Source organism: Falco cherrug, chromosome 4 (genome assembly GCF_023634085.1).
Source record: "Falco cherrug isolate bFalChe1 chromosome 4, bFalChe1.pri, whole genome shotgun sequence".
Lineage (NCBI taxonomy): Eukaryota > Metazoa > Chordata > Aves > Falconiformes > Falconidae > Falco > Falco cherrug.
The window spans coordinates 3,367,581-3,392,717 of NC_073700.1; the positions used below are offsets into that span (position 1 = coordinate 3,367,581).

General features: G+C 37.1%; 2 protein-coding genes across 2 annotated transcripts in view; one reads left to right on the forward strand and one right to left on the reverse strand.

The window, feature by feature from the left end:
* Positions 1–25,137, forward strand: part of SYN2 (synapsin II) — a 197,251-nt gene that overhangs the window by 84,867 nt on the left and 87,247 nt on the right. The window contains exons 4-5 of the mRNA XM_055708850.1: positions 1,936–2,092; positions 18,580–18,669. Coding sequence (XP_055564825.1) covers positions 1,936–2,092; positions 18,580–18,669 — 247 coding nt within the window. The remainder of the gene's footprint in view (positions 1–1,935; positions 2,093–18,579; positions 18,670–25,137) is intronic.
* Positions 21,292–25,137, reverse strand: part of TIMP4 (TIMP metallopeptidase inhibitor 4) — a 29,266-nt gene continuing 25,420 nt past the window's right edge. Inside the window, exon 5 of the mRNA XM_005444407.3 lies at positions 21,292–25,059. Coding sequence (XP_005444464.1) covers positions 24,862–25,059 — 198 coding nt within the window. The 3' untranslated portion in view covers positions 21,292–24,861. The remainder of the gene's footprint in view (positions 25,060–25,137) is intronic.

The following is a 25,137-nucleotide window of genomic DNA, read 5'->3' on the forward strand; positions in this document are numbered from 1 at the left end:
GATGAAAATTTGAACGTGTTATTAATTTGAGGTCCCAAGTGAACTCGTATCATAGATTTGAGCAAAATATTCATTAGCAAAATCATAGAAATTTGAATGACAGATTTTTGATGTCTTGATTTAGGAGGAAAAAACCATAAACAGGCATTTGCTCATTTCATTTTGTGAATGAAAATCAAACCATGAAAAATGGTATCTTATGTTACATAACACTGAGATTTTGGATCTTACAAATGCGTGAGCCAGGATTAAATTTTTTCTCATGACCTTCTGTACACACAGTCATTCTGTCCAGCAGTCATTACAGCACTAGAACAATTATGTAAACGTATCATGTTCCTTTGAGGCGTTTTTGTAAAGCTAAAAATGGGGGTTTATCTTTATTTTTTAAAGTATCTTGCCTCAATTCTCCAACTGTTTCATTAAATGGGTATTTTAAAGGACACTTTGCGTTCTTTACTTTTATTTAAAAACACAATGCTGTATTTGAGATGATGTGTAATTCCCTTAGCACTATTTTAGATTATAGAGGTGGTCTCTTTCTTTCACTGAGTGGTCTGCAGTTTTGATTAAGGCATCATTAGTCCTCTAAGTATTATATTCATGCTGTGCCAACAAATTGAATTTCTGTGTTTCAAACACTTGGCACACCATCCTGAAACCTAGATCACAAATTCTCGGAACTATGCTACAAGTATTTTTTTGGAAACTTGTTTAAAAACAAGCATTTCTTTAGAGTTTTGGCCATTGGTCTAGAGTGCCATTTTAATGATTTTTGACAGCAAATCAAAAGTGCTGGTTTTACCAAGTCATGCATTACATTTGAAAGCCAACTTAAAAATCTAGCTAATATACTTTGACTACTGCATTCAGACCGGAATCTTAAACTGCTGAAGAAATTTTAACATGTTTTGGGTTTGTTTTGTTTTGCTAGATTGAGATTTCTGAATCATTTTGTAATCTTTGAAATTTTTCACTCCAGCGTACAGCTTATATTAATTCAAGGCAAGTAAACAATTACACTGATTTACTACACTAATTTAATTTACCCTGCAGTTACACTTCTTTCAGGAGGTTGACAGCTTCAAGCTAGTCAGGTTTTTTTTTCCACCTATAAAATCTGAATGCAGAAAAGAGTCCATTGACAGTCATGTTTAGGAGTGACTTGCCCCTGTACTGGTGGCTCCATCCTGTTGCATTGTGTCTTCTGTTTTCCATAACCTCCTTCAGTTACTAAATGTCAGGGTCTGAGTAAGTTGAAGATGGTGTCAGACTGTTCTCAAAGGTGCCTGGTGGTAGGAGAAGAAGCCATGGAAGTTGCAACAGAGGAAAACTTGATTAGATAGAAGAGAGAAAGAGAGGGGAAAAATGTGTAGTTCAAGTTTAGAAATTGATTTTGACAAATGTCTTGATCAGAAGTTGAATTGTGATCATCTCCAGTTACAGTATGATTCATTCTACGAGCAATGGGGTTGCTTCATTTCTTACTGTCTTTAAAATGGTCTGCCAACAGCAGCGAAAAAACATTGTTCCCAAGAAGCTTCGGTTTCTGGCAGAGACATCAGTCTGCTTTGGTTTTGATTGTCACGGCTTAGGAACCAGTGTACACAAACTAAAGAACATACTCAGAGTTTATATACATGATTTATCTTTCAGGGGCAAACAACCTGAAAAGCCATGATATTTTGTCTCTCCTCTTCATGGGGGCACGTTATTGACTGGATGCTGATGTTTCCTGGACAGCAATTAAGAACTGATACAGTACAGATTTTCATAAAGCCATAACTTTCTGTCTTCTAACATTTACCTTTGTTTTGAGTGTTCATTTGGTATTTCTCTATCCACGAGCTAGACACTTTTCCCTTTTAAGATTTTGCTGTTGAAGGAAAAAGAATTTAATCGTTGACTATTAGCAACCTATCTTTTTCTTGGTAGGTCATTCAGGCCTGACTTTGTCCTGGTTCGACAACATTCATTCAGTATGGCAGAAAATGAAGATTTCCGTAACTTGATCATTGGAATGCAGTATGCGGGCATCCCGAGTGTCAACTCGCTGGAATCAATCTATAACTTCTGTGACAAGCCGTGGGTGGTAAGTGATGTACCAAAAAGTTCTTCTGGTGCAAAAGCAGTTAGTGCCTTTTTTGTTGTTGTTGTTGTTGTTGTTTGTTTTTTGTTTGCTTGGTTGGTTCCCCTTCGTGAATATTGAGTATCAAACTGCAAAGTTACTTAGCAGACCGGTGAAGCAATAGTGAAAGGAATAAAAAGTAAACGAACGTATTTCAATCATGTTTTCAAAGAGCCAGTGTAGGTGGCGTGTAGACAGAGAGAAAAAATATTTGTAATACAAATAATGAAATAAGTGAGGAAACCAACGGAATGCTAACATACTTCCTCAAGTGAGGAAAGTGTGTTTATTCACAATTTGTCTGGGAAAAGCAAGCTGAGAATATTTTTCATATTTGTGGTTTTAAACCATGCCTGTGACATTTTTGGGGCTATGCTTTAGCAAGGAAATCTGCAGCTATTCCTTTCCTCATTTGAAAGCTCTTTTCATAATCCTTGTGCATATGGATGTGGGAGTAGTCTTTTCAGCTACACCTAGAGTAATGAGGTACACTGGGGAATCTCTGCTCTTTGCCAGTTTTAATGTAGAAGCCAATTCAGTTTTTCATTCCATGCTTTGTAGGAATACAGAGTTTGGTGATCTTTTTGGTTCATAGAGAACTAAACATTAGTAGCAACAAGTTAAAACATGGTGCTTTAAAAGTTGATTATCAATGGTGCAGTCATTGTTCTTATAATAGATTTTTAAAAAAATAATTTTAATTTAATTTTAATTTAATTATTAAAAAAAAATAGATTTCCAGTTGTCCAAGGTCTAATGAAACCTTGAAGAATACCGCTTGTTATAAATAGCCAAAGCTTCATAATTTTTTTGTCTGATATCTGGGTAGGAAAAGAACAGTTGTCAGTATTTTTCACACTGCAGGAAATTTTAACAGTAATACTTTTTACTGTCTTGAGGATTATTTTTTCATACTTACTATGAAATCTCTCCAAAAAATTGTCAGCGGATTTGAACATATACCACTTGCAGCTAATTTTATTATACTTTTATATTGCAGTAAACTACAGTGGGAAATAAATAATTGTTAGAGCATTTATAACTTCTCAGAATATATATTGTATATTGCTGAATCCATTATTTTAATACATCACATTTTCTATGCTGTGTGGCATGTCTTAATGCTTTAATTCATTGTATGCAATAAAGCTAGGCGGTTAAGCAATAGCAGTAGCATTTATATGCAATAATGATGCAATAAAAAGTAAATTAATAATTCCTCCTCATAATATTCTTCTGGTGGCATTAATGTCATGGCTGTTCTTCCACCAGACCAATAAAGATATCCCTTTCTTACAACTGGTCTTGTTGCACATAAAATTTCTGTGCTGATTTTTCACTCTTATAGCTGGGAATAACTGGGAGCTGCAGCAATATTTACTATAACAACTGGAAAACCCAGCGAAAGCTAATATATGGTTATGTGTGTAAAAGAATTAAGTCATGCTCCATATTTTTTGTTGTTGTTGTTCTATACAGTACACCTTAGAAACAAATAATGAAGTACTATGCTTATAAGGCCTTATTTGAATTTAGAGTTAGAATAATTTAGTCTCAAATTATGGTAGAGTTTTTATAAGGTGTGACATAGCAGTTCACGATGAAATGGCTGTCTTCTGAATTGTCATATCTGAGTCTTTGGGTTTTGCAGAAATTCTCATTTTGGCTGAAATTTCTGTAGTTTGTCTCAGTTTAGATATGAATGAAATGAAAATATTTTTCAGCTGATCTTATTTTATTTGAACATAAAGAATGATATTTTTTTCCCCTTGAGATTTTTCTACCTTGCAGCTTCTCATCTGACACCCAAAATATGTTTCCTTTGAAATGCTTAAATTTTGCACAGCTTCAGCAAGAGTCCATTTCACATCTCTTGGGTATTTCCTCTCAGAAACAACTGTTTGAGAGAAATTTTGGTGTCAGACAAGTCATGTGCTTCAAACTAGCTTCTTTCATGTTTTAATTATCTTCTGTAGTTCCCTGAAATTGTTAATTGAGTTGCATTATGCCCCCACTGCAATTCCATGGACATCGAGGTTGAGTAGGCGATGTCTGTGTGTTGTCCATGCGCGGTCATGCTTTGCTCTGGCAGTGGCCTCAATTCTGCATTTTAACTACCTGTGACCACAAGCTAAGCCTGTAAATGTGAGAGTTCTGAATACGTGGTGGCACCTGCACTTTAGTTGGGTCCTACTTAGCAGTGTGGACTTTCAATTTGAGCACACAAATATTTTCTGTACAAACATGAAGGGGCTTGCTTGGGCGTTGAACTTGGGACATCTTGACTTCTGGTCTTTGTGACAGTGGGAAATGTAGACACAACCATGTTCATCCCAGAGCATCACAAAATCTTTATCAGATTTAGGAAAGCTAAGCTCTGCGAGAAGTCATGCAAACCTGTTTCAACCCAACCTTACTTACTCCGAGGGTAAAAATCCATTGACCCTTTGCTTCAGCCAATATCATGAATATTCAAATTATTCAACAGAATCCAGGGAGTGTTGGTTTTGCTATTATCTTCTAGTTTGTTTGGTGACACCTGACTCATGCATGCTACCCTGCCTGAGTGAAATCCCTGCTGCAAACTGCAGTCTGGATTTGGACGCCCTTGGGGGGCCCTCCCCGACCTGTTGCTGCATGCCAGCATGAAGCAGAGACACCATCGATGCCCGTGCCGGGCTCCTGGATGTACTTCAGGCCAGTGAATCAAGCAATGTTCCCCACTGTTGAAATGACATGTATTTAAGCATATACCTGAACATACCAGTTCAGACAGAAACTTAGTTAAATTGTTACAGAAAAAAACCCAACAAAATTATTCTGCAAGTTGGTTGATCAGAAACCAGCTCAACATTTACAGCACTGAATAAAGGTATTGAACCACCTGCCAGTCTCATCTCTCACATACAGAACTGCATAGTTTGCTGAAACTGAAATTGTGTGTTTGCAGTTAAGACTTTTCTTGTTTATATTTGTCTTTTTCATTGTGGCTTAAATACTAGAATACACTTTAATTCCGTTTCATGTTATTTGTCGTCTTAACATTCACATAAGAAAAATAGGTTTGACTTCATACAAATTGTATCTTTTCATAAAGTGTGTCTTACTGCCAGAATTTCAGAAAGTGTATTCAAGCAGTCATGAGTGCCCATGCTGGTTTTGCAGTAGTGCAAGTAAGCAAGCGTGTGCTTAGACTTACTGTCGATTAGCCCCCTTTTTTATAGCATGTAAAGGTTGCCTTTCTGGACAATTTCTTTGCTAACGTGGGTGACCTGATATTTGTATGAAAGCTATTTCTATAAAAATAGCAAGTTCAAAAGCCTTCTGAAAAATTAGAAAGCAGAACTCTAGATAATGCCATAAGTAACAATCTTTATTAATTAAGGAGAAACAGATTGACTTTCCTGCAGGTAAAATTTGAGTGGCAGAAGTGAATTGCAATTTCTATAACAGCAGAAAAAAAATAGGGTGTCCAATGGAATGGGCTTTTAAGGGATGAAAAATTAGTCATGGGAATTGATTTCATTTACATCAGGAGTAGTATAGAACTGCTAGGAGGGGAAGAAGTTGGGAGAGTTAGACTAGCTGTAAAAGGGCTACTGAATAAAACGAAAGTTAGAATCCAACACACAAGATCTTTGTTTTATAAATGACTGTTCTTCAGAGTATCAGGTCTTTCCTTTGTTTGTTCTTTGGTGGGGTTTTTTGTTTGTTTTTGGGGGTTTGTTTGTTTGGTTTTTTTTAAGATTCCGCTCCAGACGCACATCATCTCTTTACAGCCCTGAGGACAGATTCACACCCCACATTAGGAAATGAAGCACCTGCCCTTAGTTTTGCAGCAGAACTCTTTTTTTTTTTTTTTTTTTTTTACTTTTTATTTTACTTTTTTTTTTTTTAAACTTTTTTTACTGTGTCTGTAGACACCCCCGGGCTTCTGTGCCTTTGCCAATAGACAGTCAGCAAATTTGTATTTGATCTGAGGTATGTTAATGAAAGATGGGGGTGAGGTAGGAAGATTGTCAGGAACATATTAAAAAAAAATTCTGAAAACAAGTCTTAAAGCTTGCGTTTTCCAGTGTCAGGACATACATAGTTACTTCAAATGTATGTCAAAAGTTCAAAGCACCATATAACCCTTTGAAAAGTTAGGATGCTAGCAACCATGGCAAAGAAAATATTGAAATGAATGTGTGTGGTGAGATGTTTGCATACTGAAATATGTTAATGATTTGGGTTTATTACAGTACTGCTGTTATTTCAGTTCTGTGATAACACTTACCACCTACCTCATGAAAAACTAATGATCCTGGCTGGTGAGATGGATTTCATTTAAATGCTAGTAAGAATATCAGAAAGCTACTTACCTAGGGGGAAAGTATGGGTTTTATAAATAAAGACTAAGTTCTTTATTGCTGAGTGCACGCAGAGCTGTGGAGGAACTGTTTTAAGGTTCACGCTTTTGTGTGTGACTTACCCTGTTACCAGGTTTAATTCAGTTACGTCGAGTTAAGGTGAGGTAAAAAGATATACTTCCCACACTGGATTCATGTTCCATCTTACAGTTTTACTCAGGTAATGGTGTACAGGACCTGTGTAAATCTGTAAAGCATTTATGAAAGTTTTATAACAGTAAAAAGAGCATAATTAATTACTCAAGGCTATCACTTGATATTATTTAAAATCACGATCTAGATATTTTATTATCTTTGTTTTCCTTTAGAAAATGTCATTCAAGAAATGAGGCATTCCTTAACTGAGGCTTAGGAGATTGTATGTGATCTTTCCAATAGTACCTGATGTACGTAATTGTGATGTAATTACCTGATGTAAGTGATTGTGGAGGCTGGAAGTAACTGGAAAATGTGATGACAATGGCAGTGCTTGCAGTAATAGGTGAAAATCATGCTCACGATTCAGACTGGGAAAATAATATTTTTTAAAAAACATGATTTAGCAGTGTATTGGATTGAATTTAAAAAAAAAATTCTTGTCTGCATGCAACCTTTTGCATACTGCCTATTAAGATTTTTGTGAAATTTACATGCTTAAGTGTTTACATCAGTTGAACCCTGCTCTTAATTTTAGTTTCCTTTTGCAGTCAGTGGTGCTAGGGGTGCAGTCTTGGAATACCACAGATTATTAGCTTTTCACCCCAACTGTGTATAGCAGATTGCTAATAAGTGGATTTCTGCAGTAAGGTAGAGTTAATTGGACTATACTAAACATGCAGACTGACTTGTCAGGGACCGCAAGGTACAATGTCCATGACTGCCGTAGATAGAACACCTAATTTCAGTTAAACCTGACTGTGACATACTAATTACATGCATTATAGTATCTGGATTGCTACTTCTAGATTCACATAGTGATAAGCATTTCAGCACTGCAGAGATTACAGAATTGCTGCAGTTGTATAGACCAAGTATATATGACTGAAGAGAAAGAAAATTCTCCTGAGATCAGTCCAGTTCCATGGTGGCAGTTCTGGTTCCTTTGCTGCAGAGGGAAAACACAGCAGCACCTGTAGCTGGCTGCAGATCTGTTCTCTTGTTAGAGTTCCTTGAGAGGCTACGTGGCAGTGATTGGTATAAAAGGCTTCAAGGATCTGCTGATATGTTAATTACACATTTACCCTGGTGAAGGAGACAGCACAACCTACAACGTGATAATGGGCCTACAAAAAAACATTTGTGAGTGCTGTGACCTTAATTAGCTGTTGCCATGCTGGTGGAAGAGTCTGTATTTAGAGGGAAATGCTGACTTGATGTAATCATGGAGGGGATGTGGAAGCCCACTGTAGTGTGTGAAGGTACCCCATAGCTGTAACGGCTTGCAAAGAGCCGTCTGTCACGGCGCGGGTGAGCTGGGTGCTGAGCCGCTTGGCCTCCAGTGACGGAGACGCTGCTGGCATAGTGACAACCTGCTGCATCGGTTCAGTGATGCGGGGGGTAAAGGGGGGAAAAAATAGGAACTGTTTTCTGGTCAAGAGCTGGCAGAGTGGAATTAAGACCCAGAAGGCAGAGAGATATCTGTGTTATTTTAAAGAAAGCTGAAAGATCCTGGCATTTTTTACAAGGCGCTCCAGGTGTAAACCCATCTTGTACTGAAACATCTTTAAAAGACCTCTGGGGCTTTGTCTCCTTCGTTGTAGAAATTTATTGTTAAGAATTATAAATGTAAGCGAAGTGCCATAGAACACTTTTTTATGCTAAAATTTATTTCCTTGCTCATCTGCAATCGTTCTGAGGGAAGGCTGGTTGTGGCTTTTCCTTTTGTCAAATTTGGTAGTATTGTAAATTTTGCCGTTCTTGTTTGTTTCTTTTCCTACAGTTTGTAAGCAGACAGCCAAATACTTTTTTGCAAGTTTCCTGGCATTTTCCTTTTTTGCTCCTTTTGCCAAGCTTACATAATTCTATGCCTTCGTGTGTTGTGTTTGGCTTTGCATGTCTTTTGCAGTTGATTTTCTACTTATCTGTCTTCATCTTTCTACTCTGATTCAACACTTCATTTCTCTATTCTTACCTTGCTTTCTTTGGAAGGTCTGTTTCAACTGCCCTTTGTTGCTTTCTGGTGGTGTTCTGGTACTCTTTCCCACCTTGTTTTCTCCTCCTTCATGTGCTGCTGTCTGAAGTTGCACTTTTGTGCTTTTCCCCCCCTTCAAGCTACACTTTAATAGTCTTGAGCAATAGACTGATGCACTGGCAGGAAACTTGTAGGCACTCTGCAGGGAGGAGCATATAAAACACGAGCTCTGTTCATTCCAGCTTCCTGTTGACTCAAATTATTGAAGCTGTGCTAAGGGGCAGACACAACCACACAGATGACTTTCAACATCATGTCAAAGTATCTTCTGGAGAATGAATAACAAATAAAATGAACGTGTGCAAGCAAAGTATTTTCAAAAATCTATTTACTGGAAAGCGATGACACTCCGTGCTCTTCCCATGCTATTCCATGTCAGGTTTAGAGAAGAAAATTATAAACTTCTTACCGAATGTTTATTGCGCTATAAGAAAATTCTGTGCTCAATACTGAAAATAAGATTTGTACAGTAATGCTGAACAATGGCCTAGAATTTGGCTGGTTATTGCACTTGCCTGTATGCCAGAGGGGATCTTATGCATTCCTTAGCCTTGACCTTCAATACCTGCAATGTGGCTTCAACTCAGATAAGGAAGGTGTTTAGGGACCTTCAAATTTAATGTCTGTTAACATTACAAATGTTAGAAATGGTAAGACCTGTATTTTAGTCAGTGGCTATGTTTTCAGATATTTTGTTAGGTGAAACCTGGAGCCAGCATTGAACTTTCTTGTTGTTTCAACCATTCTGAGACAAGATTGATCTACTTGATAGAAAAAGACAGGGACACTGGGCAGCCAGAGCCCACCCAAAGAGGTGGTTCAGTGGCTTTTTCCTACCCTTGCACTTCAGAAAGCTACTGTAGCAAGAGCAGTTCCTTCTTTGACTTCAGCACGGGAAACCAGGTGCTGCCTGCCTCTTTCTCAGGCAGTGCAGAGCTGCTCTCATAGGCACTGGGCACAATGGCATGGGTGGTAAAGGTGGAACAGCTCCATGTGATAATGCCTGGCGAGCTCCGTAATTAATTCCATGACTCTATTTGCAGATATCTACATGAATGGTAGAGGTGTTTCTAAAACCAGTTTTGTGGCTTTCATTCATATGAAGGATCATAGTGAACGCAGAGGTCTGTGTGTCTATAGGGCAGCCAGAGAACAAATTGTCCACATGTGCTGCTTTTCCAGCACTGGTCAGAGGAGAACGTTAAGCATTAAAAACCTGTAGTTTAATTCTCTGTCAGCCAGTGAAGGTTTTGGCCTCTTCACTCAGCCTGCCAGTTAAAGCAAAACATGTTGATGGATTTGTAGTGCAAAAGCTGAAAGTAAATTCACAAAACTGTGTCGGAAGGAAGGTGAAAGCATTTTAAGCTTTTTGGTCAAATGCAATTTACCAGCAAGCTTGAACGTTAAATTGGAGAAAAGTTCATGAAAAATTATTAATTTAAATGCATAACAAAGAGATCTAAATACAATAAGCCTAGCACTGTGTTTTCCTGTTTGCACCTCTGCACAGTGCTATTTTGAGCTTAATATTTTTTGAAATAGAAAGGGAATATTACAGTGATGATTAATGATTTTGCTTTCCTAAAGTGTATAAGCTCACTGGAAACTCCTTCAAAAAAGCAGAGACCCTTAAATGAATATATCTTAGCATCATGATAATTTGTTTTCTGTACCATACAGCAATTCTTAGGGCTCCATGTTCATCAGTCTTTGCTTGAACTATGAAGTACGTTATATATAAAATGAGTATATATACCTATTTTGCACTGACTAGCGTTTGCTGCCATGAGGCTAATTCAATGCAAAAGTAGAATCACATTTGTTTTACTGCATTCTTGAATTTTGTGGTAGGTTGTTGCTGCTTTGCCCTGTTCTTCTCTGCACTAAAGAGCAGTGGTGGGAACTCTTGACATCCATGACAGACTTTCATTGCATTGAACTTTTCTAGTGGCAGAAAACTGAAACATACTTTAAACCATTTCTGAACTTCTACTGACAGAAACTATATTTAAATAAAGGCTGTAAGATTAATCTGAAAACCAGGACTGTAAAGCTGCGGTTTATATCCTTTGCGTTATCTGCTGTTCCTGCTACAGTATTGAAATTCAAAAACTCTCTTCTGTGCTTGCTTAAGGCAAATATCCATAACTGAAGGCCAGATTATGAAAATTAAGTTTGATTTCTTGAGCAATATCAGTATTTAATTAAAAAGGAAACTTGTATGTTATATTCCCCATTAAAGTTCCTTAGAAGATAATTTTTTTCTAGCCAAAATCTAGGTAGAGATTATTTCTGCTTCTTTTATATACAGCCACGGTGACTCAGTGATGAGGAGAATCAGGGGGCTAGACTCACCCTCCTGAAGCAATTTGTCACCTATCCAGGAAAATCCCTCCCACTGTGCTGGCTCTCCCACCGCAATCCCCGCTCTCCCTCTACACAAGTATTGTTCTCCCACATGATTTTCAAACCTCCCACCAGTGCTGCTGTTGCTGTCTGATTTCCTTGCCATCATTCCTTCATGTTTAGGTTCTATCCTTAGCTCCAGTTCACATCTGAAATGGATGCCAGGTGTTTCTTCTTTGTTTCTTCTATGAGGCGTAGTAACTAGCACACCTGTTCTGTGAAGTATCTTCTTTTGTTTATAGTTCCATTTAAAATGCTGTAAAATATCACACTCTTTGGATGCTGGCCACCTTGGAGAAGTCCTCTGACTTTCTGTGCTGGGCTTAAAGGAGAGCATGTTGGCAGGTCTTGTATGAGGAGTGGCATCCTACCTTTGGTCTTTGCCAGCAGCCAATTTGAGAAAAAGTTTTCAAAATTTCCTTGTCTGGTTGAAATGCGGGAAGGATCTCGGGACAGAAAAGTCCATATAGGTAAGAAGCCCAGTTTGACTGAGTTTGAATTCTGTGCACAAAGTTGTAGCAGCACATGATTGCATCTATGTACAAATTAAGAGAAATTAAAAAAAAAAGTATATCTTTAGCTTTAAAATGGGATTTAATACTTCAGTGGTTAAGTACATCAGTAATGCTTTTTTGCCTGGAGATAACTTCATACAGACACATCTGAACACCTGCACAAAATTTCATTAACTACAAGAGTTTTTACCAATGAATATGGGAGGGCTATATCTGCAAAACCACAGTTTGCATTAAAAGATTAAAAGATTTCTTCCTCTACTGTGATGTTCTCTTGAATTCAGTATTTTTATAAAAACTTACTATTTTATCTGGAAAGTCTCAGGATCTTAGTATCTCTAAAAAAAGCCCCACAGAACAGTAAAATCTCTTTTTATTGTAGTGAGCCCCAACCCCTTTTGAGAAGTGCTTAAGCAAATGCCCAAGTCCCATTAAAATAAACAGGTGCACAAATGTTTCCTTTAACAGGACACTGAACTCTGTGTTCCCATAATAGTGGAATAAACTACATTCTCATTTATGCCAAGTGCACCCAAGAAGAGTCCTCAAAGCTTTTATTTGAATGACTCAGTTCCATAACCTTCTCTTTTCCCTCTGTAAATTTTCATTCTGAAATAAAAACTTCCAGAAGGCCTGTTGCTCTCGGCCTCATGGTACTAATTTTTGCTAATTCTGACATGTCTTGATCTGTTTTCTACCTTTTATGCTCATGGGCTACTTTTCCTTCATTTTAATCTGCATGTGTTCCTTAAATCTCACTTTCCTCACTGTTTACACATTTTGTCACTGTCTCTTTCAGTAGCCAAGGTGTTTCTCATTGCCAGATGCCTCTCTACCCAACTCTGCTAGCCGAGACAGAACAAAAATATCTCTGTCTTTGATCCTCTTCTAGTTGTTTGTTGGTTTGTGGGGTTTTTTAAATCCTGCTTTTATAACTGTTGTAGAAAACGTCTTGTTTTTTCCTCTCATGGATGCACTCTGGTATCTGTGAGAACTCTGCATGTGGTTCTTCCAAGGGCATGAGGTTTTTATTTAAGACTTTTTTTTTTTTTCATTGTGTAGAAGTTCTTAATAATTTGTATGTCTTATCAGATGTAATTCCGATGTGAAAATGTTCCAGCAGTTAATTACAGCGGTGATTAGCAACTGGAGCGAAGTGCCTCTTAGAGGCGGTGCAGGCTGCAGTACTCATGCTGCAGGAGAGGTGCAGTAGCCAAATAAACGCCGTTGGATGTTCTGGATAACATGGAGCAGACAACTCAAATAGTTCTTGGAAGCACAGCACAATCCACACAGGCTTTCAGTAGCTTCATCTCAGTAGATGCAGACAAGCACCTCAGAGGGTGAGGAGGGAGCTGGAGATAAAGAAGGTGAGGAAATATCAGCTGCAGTCAGAGGTGGAAGGGAGAGATGCTGCTGGTCCCAGAGTGATGGGTCAAGCAGCAGGATGCAAATGAAAAATGCACTGGGGGAGAGCAGCTCAGCTTGGCGAGGCAGAGCTCATCACCATGTGCTAGTGTGAGGCTGGGCCACAGAAGGGTTAGGAAACAACTCATCTTTGTTCTGAAACTGCCATTTGAATTATGATGCAGGGTCCATATAAGTTATCTCTCCATTGTAATCCAACTGTGTTGTATTTGGCTTTGCGTCGTAATCATGGAAAACTACTGGAGGAACATCAAGTTCTTTTGTCAGTTCCCATCTTTTCTATATTCTGTTAATGTGCCCAGACTGATTGGTAGGCGATGTGTCATTGTTCAGTTGCCATGTCAAGCTTTGAATTGACTTTGAAAGTTTGAATACTTTCATTAAGTTGTCTGTCAGCTCCTGCTGACAGAAAGAAGTACGTAAGCTACAGTCAGCGGTCTGTTCCTCTTGATTCTCGTATTAGGTATTAAATAGTAATTCAAATGAGTATGTACTCAGCCTTCTGGAAAAGTATTTAATGTTTACTAAAGCATAATAGAACAAATGTAGGCCAATCGCAACAAAACAGCGCATGAAGAGCATAAAAAGAGTAACAGAGAAACTTCTCAGGTAATGGTATTTTAAGAAAAAAAACCCAGGTCCTTGGTGTCCAGCAGATCGAGAGGCAAACATTGCAGACCCTTCAGAGGGAGAAGACTATATATTTATTCTTTTCCTTAAATTAATTCTTAAATAATAAAAAAAGAAATATATATATATATATTATATATATTTAAATCCAAAAAACCACCGAAGCTGTGTTTAAAATACAGGCATAGTGAAAATCCTTCGTTAAAGCAAATTGACTCCCAAAGAGTACCTGTGTCACATGTACCCTCCTAGCCCCTTCCACAAGACTGCTTCATTTCTTCTCCCTCTGAAGGGTCTGCAGTGTTTGCCTCTCGATCTGCTGGCCACCAAAGGCCCCTGATATGTTTGTTCTAATGGCACTTAGTCTGTGCATTTGAACATCTATTACAAGGCAATCATGTTTTTCTGGAATGACCAGCCATATCTCTGAGCCTCAGCCTAAAAATGTACATTTCAGCCTGAAAGTGGACTTTAGTACATTTTTCATGGTGCTGTCTGAAGGGGGGTAAAGATGTCAATGAGTCATTATCTTTACTAGTTTCCTATAATAGAGATGTGACATAAACCAGCCGGTAATCTAAACCAGATCATCTCTCAGCTTCATAACCTACAGACCCCTGAAGAGACCTCTGTGGGATGGTTGTAGGGAAAAAGGAGCTTCTCTTTGTATATTGAAAAGGAAAATCCAATTGCTGAGGCCCCCATCTGTGCTCGCGTGTAATGATATAATATATTCAGGCATAATTTATTCTAGTGTGCAGTTTACAGAGAAATACTAAGAACCTCTACAGCATTTCCATGGAAAGCTGTTTTTCATCAATTCTTAGTCTTACAAAGGAATGATTTAAGTATACAGTAGGATGAAACTTCTACTCTGTCTAAACATTTGATCAGCATAACAACCCAATCTTTAAACTATTTTACATCATCTGCTTCTAAGTAATACATGTTCAAAGCAAGCTGGCAGCGATACTGAGATCATATTAGAAACCTGGAGATTTTATTTTGGTAATATCAGCCACGGACACTGATACACATTTCATATATTTGGGAAAAGGCAAATTTATATCTGGAAATCCAGACGTAAACTGGTATTGCATGGAATTTCTTCACTCTTTAGATGTATCCACGCCTTAGAGCAATCAAAGATAAGATAAATCTCAGCTAAAAGTGCAAATTTTTTATGACAGAGGGATTCAAAAAGTGTTCACCCATCAAAGTTTTCCTGTTTCTCCAGTCCTAGAGGCTGCCCACTCATCTGCTTTGGTGAAGCACACTATCCAGGGAATTTTGTGGTCATTTTAGTTGTTACTGTGAAGTGTTAGATGACTGGTTGGAATTCTTTCGCTGTCAGAAGAAGCAAGCCTTAGCTTGTAAAGAGAACAGTTAATGAATACTCACAGTAAAGGAAAATCTGTGACAGTAAAGGTTTTATAGCACACAGCTCAGTGGTGCTTCCCTAATAGGGAACAACTGTCCAAGGAAACGTGAAGTAGTTTGTTGCATGAAAATCTTAACATACCAGGAAATTCCCCACTGGAATGGACAATGGTATATATCCTTCCGCCTGGCAAGAGTGATCAGAAGCTTGCTGGAATTAAAGGTAACACAAAGCAGCATCTCGAGTAATTAATTTTAAATATAATCTCTAATTATCTGAAAGTTTGTGCAGTTCAGAAAAAAATCTGAGCGTTTCAGGGATGACGTGTTTAATTAAGCACAATTTAAGTCATCTAAAGCGATAAGCAAAGTCGTTATTATAATCTTTATGAAGTTAGTAAAGCGATTATTTTTTTTTTTTTGTAACTGCACTGCTTGATTACAGTACAGTCTATGCAGTCAAATTTATAGTGGTCCATTTTTACTGTACTGAAACCCTATAAAGCTTTTATATGAAGTCAAAGGGAGCAAGTGTTTTTCTAATATTTCTTCTTATCTGTATCATACTTTGTTGGAGAGGACAAAGCTGGTGCTCTCCTGTTTCTTTATGGAGGAGCAATCTATAGGCCTAGATGTGAAAGCATTTAGTCCCTAGCAGAAAAGAGAAGAGCTGACATTACAAAGTGTGGTACAAAATCCCACTATTTTCCTTCAAAATAACCCAACCTGAAAACCCGACGTATATGTACTTGAGAGTATCTCTCTTTGAGCTGAAAATAAGATGCAAAATTTGAAATGAGAAGTAAATTCAGCTAGCTAATAGGAGCTAAAAGAACTTTTTTTCCACTCTCTTGTTTTTTCTGAAGATGTTGAAACGACTCCTGCTGAAATAGTAAGCTCTGTGTGTTTCTCTTTTTAGATAATTGTTAAAATCTCCCATGGTTTTCGGCATACGTGTAAAATACTTTATATTTAGGGTGGCTCTACCAGTATTCTCCATTTCATGAACATCCCATATGTGAAAGCGTTCAGCATAGAGTTCGATAATAATTCAATAGTTTATCATTTAAAAAGATGATGCTCTTGCCTAGGGAAGAATTTAATAAGCTTTACTGTGATTTAAAGGTGTAATTTAAGGTCATATTAGCTAGCCCAGTAAAACAAAACAATTTAAAAGCTCTAATCAAGGCAAAGCATTAATATGGTCTTTGTTGTTGTAGGTTTGTGGTTTTTTTTTTAATTAAAGTCTAAAAAATGTCAATTCAAGCTTGTTAGTGTCGTTTCCAGCAGACCTTTAAAACCTGGCTTTTAACATGGCATTCCATGTTCACCCTGTTGGTAAGCTCTGTATAGCTTCCACTGCCCAGGTAACAACAGGATTTTAGAAGTGGTCATCTTTGATCTGTGTAACACGTGTGTTTTCGTTCAGCTTCTCGAAAGGAAAATATGAAAAGGTATAGTCCAGATAACACTTAAAAACTGATAGAAATTAATTAAAACATAAATGAAATTATTTTTCATAAACCACCTGGTAGGAATCTAGGAAAAAAAGAAATATTTGTGGCAGTTTAAGGATGTACAATTAGAATGCCAAAATTTTATGTGAATTTGGGTTGAATTTATCAAGTTTCTTTCTGGGGGGAGAAAAGTTGGGCAAGAGGTTCCTAAAATTGTAGACACACAGGTGAAGCAGGGGAATCTTGAGTAATTTCTTTCCTCTGCTTCAGGAAATTTAGGCCCACTTTTCCTACGCGCTGTTTCATACCTTAAGTACTTGATTAGAGGGTCTTTTTGAGTGATATATGTAAATTATCTGTGGCTGATACTATTTTATTTTAAGTAAACAAACATTTGCAAGTATTAATCTGAATTATAGCTTTCTTAACTCTTGAGTGAATGCTACAACCCCTACAAATAATGTCACTTTCTCACTGTCTTTACCCTGCTTTCAGTGAAAATGGAAAAGAAAATAAGGAAAACAATCACAGGAAATACAATCATGATTTTTTTTTTTTGGTAAGGTTTTTACTTAAAGATAGATTTATTTTAATGTAATAAGTGTTTGGCAAAAATCATGTATTTGATAGGCAGTATTTATTTATGAAATTTTGATTTTGGATCTTGGATAAGAACAGAAATATGTAGTAAGTTGTCAGGAATCCTATCTGCAAACCACCTTATTTTGGTAGCTGTGATAATATTTCCTTTCCTTGAGGTCTGTTTTGTACAGTACACTATCCAACTAGAACTTCTTAAGCTTTTGGTGAAAACTACTCATCATTAAGGTGTTTTCCACTGGACTTCAAAATTTAAGTATGTGTTTTACCAAACCTAAGTAAACACCACGAAATTAAACAAATACTGTATGCCAGCTGGAAATGTGATGCAAGGGTATCATAATTTTTTTCCCTTTAAACAGTTTTTACTATCCCTGCACCCTAAATTGCGTTAAGAGAAGGTATTTTGTCAAACTGCATGACAGACAGAGTTCTATTGTTCTTTGCTTTTTTCCTGTTTGTAACCAGCAAATCCCACTATTCAAACTGTTGTGCTAATTTGTTTATGTCTCATGTTGGCATAATGACAATTAAACACATCACAGGCATGTACAAGCCAGAGCTTTGGAGTCCTGAAACAATAGTGGTCTTCTGACTGCCAAAGTCGTCTTGCTCCCTAGAAACCTCACTTGCTAAGCCGTGATTTCAAGAGTGATTTAGTTTTTTGAACTATTGCAACATAAGAGTTGATCTGTTTGCTAAAGAGAAAGAGCAGACCCAAAATAAGTTTTCTATTTAATAAAGAATTCTTAGCCTTTTTGTGTTAAAATGTTGTTTTCCTTTCTGTGTTAAGTTACTGCAGCCCAGCATATAGGTAGCCTGGATATTTTGGAGAAAGGCCACAGAAAGAAAAAATTAATAGAAATGGCAATAACACATAGCCATTTAAATGGGCAATATCCTTGTTTTGATCATGGAAGAATGGCCGTGTAGCTATGGTACATGGCTAGAGCCCAGGGAATCAAAATTCTCCTATTTGGTCTTTGCCTGGCTTGTTACATATGACATAGTTATGGCTCTTCTCTGTTTGCCAGTTTTGCAAAATTGTGTTTCAGTGTCAGTGAGGTGCCAGAGGCTAAATTAGTGTGAAATATATCTGATCTTTAAAGACGGTAGCAAATGCAAAATTATAATGATTTTATTATCACAAAATCAGCTTAAACTATACAGACAATGAGATACCTGAAAACCAGTATTCCAACATGCTTCATTTTCCCTACAGGCTTAACTCTTAGAGGTGTTGTTCCTTATTGATCTGTATGTGAAATTGAGCCTTGGGTGGATTAAAAAAGGTGCGCATGGGAGAGGGGAGGAGAGAGAAAGTGTATAATGTGTATGTGTATTTGCTCTTTATGAAACTCAGAAAAGGAGAAGCAAAATGACAGTGTGAGATTGTTTTGGTAGAATGTGGTTTCTTTCCTAAGCTTTTGTTTTGTTTGGCTTTATTTTGCAGTTTGCCCAGCTGGTGTCTGTCTACAAAACTCTGGGTCCAGAGAAGTTCCCTTTAATTGAGCAAACGTTCTATCCAAATCACAAGGAAATGGTACGTGCAAACACCAGTACTAAATTTTCTTGCTGTCTCTGTACAACAGGAACTGTAAACACACAATTCATTTCCCCCATTTACTGTAGATTTTAAAAGCCATTTTGGAAGCTTTCAGAGGGATGAGACAGGGTCACCACTTAAAAGCATTGTGCTGGTTAACTGCAAGGTTTTCAGATATGAAGGTAGTAATTTTTCAGCTAACCAACTTCAGATCTTAAGGAGATTAAATACATATAAAGACACTGAACAACTATTAAAGCACTAGAAGTACTTTTATGGTTTGATTTCAGCCTAGTCCTTTATGATGTGTTCAAAGTGTTTGTTATCTTTGTTGATGATCCAGAAGGCTCTGTGTCGTCAGTGTGGAACTTTGAACTCTTTTAAAATCAGAGTGGTTATGACTTGTGATCTTCATGTACCTGAGCTGCCATTGATTCCCAGTCCTTTACAGACATAAATGCATTTCATAATGAGAACACTTACAACCATTACTTACGACCTCTCTTATGCTGCAGACATCTTTTTCTTTCTTTTCTTCTGGTTTCCAAGCAGAAATTCTTCCCTGAGTGCATTTTTCTAGAGAAAACACTTTGAGTACTGAAACTGGAGGGTGGCTATTTGCTGATTGACTAGACAGCAGAGAAGCATCAATTATTTTTAGAGTATAATCCATTCAGCATGTGTCACACAGCTGTGATTCAAGTACCATTGCAAGGTCGTGATGCAAATGTTAGTTAGCTGTTTATGTAAGGTCCCCCCCCAAGTTGTAATTGCTGTGTGTCTGTCTTGAGACTCTGGCTAGCACTTCATTATCATAGGTGACATCTGAGATAAGCCTCAGTGACTAAGATTTCTTCTGAAGTCTTCTTTCTCCCACGTCCATCTCATCTTTAAGTAATAAACACAGCATAGCATGGTGCAGTTCTGCCCTATTTTTGTACATATTGCAAGTGTGCCAGGATGGCGCTTCGTGCTGCTTTCCCAGTTCTCCCTGGTTTCTTTGGACTACTAACTCACAGATGTTTCCACTTCTCTTGTCACGTAGGACACTTCTGAAAGGAGCTTTCAGCACTATTATCTCTTTAGTAAATTTGCTACACAGGAGTTTTGTAGAGCCAAAGGAGAATGGTACTGATCTGGAGCCGCAGATTTAAGTGTTGTGCCAGACAGTCAAATCTTTTCAGAATGGGAGGGGTTTCTGTTGATGGGTTTGTCAGGAAAATACACAACTTTAAAATTTTTTTCTTATTATTTTTTGTTTTATGTAAAGGGAGTGTTTTATGCCTCAGGGATTCATTCGTAACAGGTGGAGAAGCAGATCCACATCTCACATTATGCAAGATGCTTTTTTAAATGGTAATAAGTTTTATATCTCTCTATTTTCCTGAGAACGTCCAAGATTAAAGCTGGTTTATAATTTCCTGCACGCAATTTGTTGTTCTTTCTTCAGTATTTTATCAGCTATTATTCAGGCTCCCCAGGGAAGTGATCATGGCACCAAGCCTGTCAGAGTTCAAGGAGCATCTGGACGATGTTCTTAGTCATATGGTTTAGTTTTAGGTGTCCTGCGAGGAGCAGGGAGTTGGAATCAATGATCCTTATGGGCTCCTTCCAGCTTGAGGGATTCTGTGATTTTATTGAAAAAGCAGGCCTTTTAGTGCGTTGCTAAATTGCAGTACAGAGAAACAAAGAAAATATCCTCTAATTTTGGGACAAGAATTAATGTGTTAGCTTTTAGTTTCAGTTACACCCTGTAGAAGGTCTACCAGTTTGATTGCAACCTGCTGTCTTGAGCAACTGATTGAACTCAAATTCAGTAATAGAATACAAACATGAAAATGGGTGTATGTGTTTATAAGGCATATTTTGCTTAAGTGTATAACAACTATTTGAGTGGTTTCTTCCCCTCTTTGTTCCTCTACATTGCTCATTAATGTCTGAACTGATGTTTTGTCTTTTGTTCAAACTGTTGAATATTATTCTCCACAGCTGAGTGATTTTCTTACATATTTCTACGTAATGGATGTTAATCTAGAGAAAATGAATGCATTTTGGTACTGCATTGCCATATGTGGTTTAGAGGTGCTGTAATAACTGATTGTGATAAACCTCATTTGTTTGTCTTTTTCATCTGAAGAAAATATTTGGAGATTTGTGGCTTGAAAAATAGTTGGGGAACATGGCACAATACAACATTTTATTTAAATTTCTAGAATGGGCTGTAAGATGATCTGGATATCAGAGTCTTCTAGTCGATAGATTGAAATCATAGCATGCTATTTAAATTTTGTTGATTTTTAAACACTGATTATTAATAACTGGCTTTATTTGCATTAACTTTTACAGAATTTGGTGTTTACAGTTTAAAACAATTTTTTGTAGTTCCGCTTGCGTTCACTCCTTCCCTTCTTGTTCTCCAAATTGTAACCTAGAGCGCTCTCCCTCCCCTCAGTGCAAACCAGTTGGGGCGAGGGGGGGAGCAGGGGAAAACTCCAAATCTCTGTGAACTGAGTTTTCAGCTGAGCGTGCCAGAGGTGCAGTTGTGCTTCTGTTTCTTTTACTTCTTTCATACTAGGGTGATCATTTGTACTGAGTCTTTAGACAGCAATACAAGGTAAATAAACAAAGATGCCATTCTTTTGTGTAAAAATGGAGCTGCTTTAATGAAACACTTTTTGAAACAAGAAACATTCATCTCAGACTGATTATACAAAACACTGTAAGGCTTTTTAACCTCATTGCTAGTTGAGTCATATCTACAGCCTTTCCCTCAGTAATTAGTTCCCTTTGTTTCACTACATTCCCACCTCTTACGTTCTCTGTCATGAAAAGAACTCTGGCTTTTCTGACATAATTGTTGGACAATTTAATTAAAACTTAACTGGAACATGAGAAAAAGCCAGTAATATTCAAGGTGGTGTTTCTTCTACCATTCACCTGTACAGTCTCCCTTCTTCATTCTTTTCCCTACTCTTATCATAAGTCATGTGAGTCATTTTCAGATTAAAATCAAATGTTGTACCAGGCTATACTTCTCCTCTAACCTTTCATGTAACACATACACAGTTTCAAGAAGTAAAAATAAAATGTAAAAATATTCTGCTGTTGATAATATATCAATGCCACTAGAGCGAAAATCTTGATAGGAAAGTAACATATTCAGAATGCTGCGTTGAAGTTAATCCTTTTCATAATCTGTATCAGTTCTGAATCCCAGGGAAAATAAAAACTCATTCTGCGAGGCTTTTTTTGTAAAGCTTTTCTTGCCATATTTATTGATATGCAGGGGAAAAAAATCCCACTTTGTACTTTGTACTTTTGTACATTTGTACAAAAAACTTCATACCTTGCAGAAAGTTTGGCCAGATAAGTGCTCAGACAGAAATCAAAGTGGATGGCCATTAGTTTTGAAACACCTTGTGTTATATTTTATGTTATATTGTGTTATATTTTATGGCAGGTCAAATATAAAATGTTTTTACAAGTAATTATGGTGTACAATTCATATTACAGTTTGTTCATAAATATCGAAGAGAACATTTATTTTTACAAGGTACATAAAGAAGGCAATCTGAGTTGGGTTAGTTGAGTTTAAGGTCTAGTTACTGTAAAACTGAAGTAGAAACAGAACTATGTTGAGTTAAAAATCAGAAAATATCTGTTTGCTGTGGAGTGCTATTCAGAAGATACCATGACATCAAAATGGATTTGGAAACAAATGCTACACTGTACATGTACTGAATATTAATTAGCCATGTCCCGGATTCAGACTTTGTATGGTTATTAAGCTCTTACAGGCTTGTCTAGGAATTGTTTTGGTTTGACGTGAGGAAATAAGGTTTGTTTTTTAAGTCTTTCTGTAAGTTTGTAATATAAATGCACAACACTGACAATAAATAGCAATGTCAATATTGTCGCTGCTACATCAGCTCCTTTTTAGAAGAAATGTAGCCTTTTTATTTCATTTATATAAGTAGCCATAATAAGTCCATGGTCCAGATTAGTGTTAGGTAGTTTTTGGTTTGTCTTTAGCAAAACAGAAAACAAGCTAGGCTTTACATTTGGCAGCACAAATATATGGTGCTTTGATTTAGGATTGTAACTTAAAAGAGAAACACTGCTTTAAAGTAAATAACGAAACATTGGCTATTGAGGAACATATGCTCCTCAAAGGAATGATGGCATGCGTTCCTGTTGGCCTTGCACCCTTTGCACTTCATTGGAATTGCATACATTTAGCCACAAAAAAAAAAAAAAAAAGTAAAAAATACTTATTCTCACAACAGTGTTTTCAAAACTATCCTTTAAATACGGATTCATGCAATTGTCAAAACAAACATTAGAAACAGGAGCAGAATATGTCACAAAAGTCACATTATACAGGTGTTTTTTTCAAGTATGCATTATATATCCAATACAACATCCTTTAGGGGGTGACAAGGTACATGGGGCACGCTGAGGTTTGTGTCCAAATGACAACTTCATTGAATCAAATGGAAGATGCCCATACACTTAAAGATGTACGTATCTTCTATGTAAGTTGGAGTCCCAATGATTTTGTAAGGACTCTGTTGGAAACAGACTGAAGGAGCTATTTGGGACACTGGACCCTTGAACCAACAGGCAGTAACAGCTTTGATTCTTAATGAGCCCATAGGCTGGAAACATCACACTATGGTTAGCAGGAATGAGTAAAGCGTTTGTGTTAAACCTTGAGATAGACTTGATCTAACCAGACGAGAACAGAACTGTCTAAATCTCTGCCTCTTGTTAAAAATTCTCATATGTGGAATATGTGAGAGCAATTTCTAGCCAAAATTAGAATGAAGTGAAAGAAACCCAATGAAGAAAATAGGAGAGTAAAATATATCAGAAATGGCAGCTATTACAGATTCATATCCTGCACGATGGTTCTCATTCAGTTTCTAGAACCCAAGCAGCTGGACCACTGTCTAAACTTTGGCATTTACTGAAATAATTTCTTAAGTTTTACCACTATGAATTGAGTTACTTTTGTAAACTTAAATACGTATGAGATTAGTTACTAACTACAGTAATCAATTCATAAAAGTCAGAACACTAAAAAACTAAAAGGCAAAATATGTGGTAAAACTTTTCTAGTATAAGTTTATGAGTTACAAAATTCAATAAGACAGATTATGATTGGTATTCATGAATGAAAAATCATTAATGTAAATTTAAACTAAAATATGGTGAAATATTTGAGAGCTTTTTAGAAATCACTTGCAGTGTAAGTTATTCGATATATATTGCATATATATTTTACAGGAGTTTCTAAAGCCAAGGCTCTTAACGGTGCTGAAATACAATGACCTAATCACATATTTAGAGAGGCACTATCAAGTACTACAGCTGCTGTGATGATGGACATGGTTTCTGTAAATAAAAGCAGTTTTAGCCTGTCATTATTTGTGTTGGTTCCATAAAATGCTGAAGCATTAGAACATCTGGCTTCTCTTTCAGCAAGGTATAGTAGTCCATAGCAGTATCGACTTGGGTAAGAGGATTTTGATTATCAAGGCTGTTTTTTAACTTAGTTATCAAAGCAAGTTACAACTCTGTAGATAAAGAAAGCTGTGATGTAACACTCAAAATATGGAGCACGTACTGTTTTAATCACAGAAGCGTTCAACTTGTTTCAACAGATAAGGAAATACAGGGAATTTTTAATCTTTTTTCTTTTAATAGCACATTGTTATAATACTTTACATATACACTGTACAATAATTCTTTTGTATCAGAAGACTTTCATACAGAAAAAAATAGTTATATAAAACATTCCGTAGTTCATCAGAAACATTTTTGAATAAAACCTGGGGCTCTCTTAATCTGTAGGTTAACAGAAATAGGGGGCAAAACTCTGGCAATTATTTTGTTCTCATACATTCATATGGGTAAAAGGGAAACTTGTTATGCCTTAGAGGACACAGAGGAGCACTCTCAGCTTGAGCCTCTCTGTACAAAGCATAACTGTACAGAGCAGCTACCTCCAGGAGATTTGTTCCTCATCTGGCGTGAGTGCCAATTCCACAGACTCGTACTTCAGCTGTACAGGACAATTTGTTTTTGTTTCTAAGCAACAGATACATTAGACGATGGCAATTCAAAGCTGTGAGCGTGCAATGTTTGATGGAATTAGACTCCAAAGCTTTTTAGGAAGTGATCTTTTTAAGGTTCGCTGATATCAATAAACTCTTTCTCTGGGGGAGGACCACCTCGGTACCAGCTGCAAGTGCCATCGCTTCTCTTGATACAGGCGTAGTGCTTGGCTTGGTGCCCATATAGCTTTCTTTCGATCAGCCAGTCTGTCCAGAGGCACTCATTTGGCATGGTGATTGAACAGGGCACCATGTAGCAGGTAGTAATCTAAACGTAAAATAGCATATTAATTCAGTACATTGCAGGTTTCTTTAAAATGGTATTTATTCTCAAATATTATGAAGT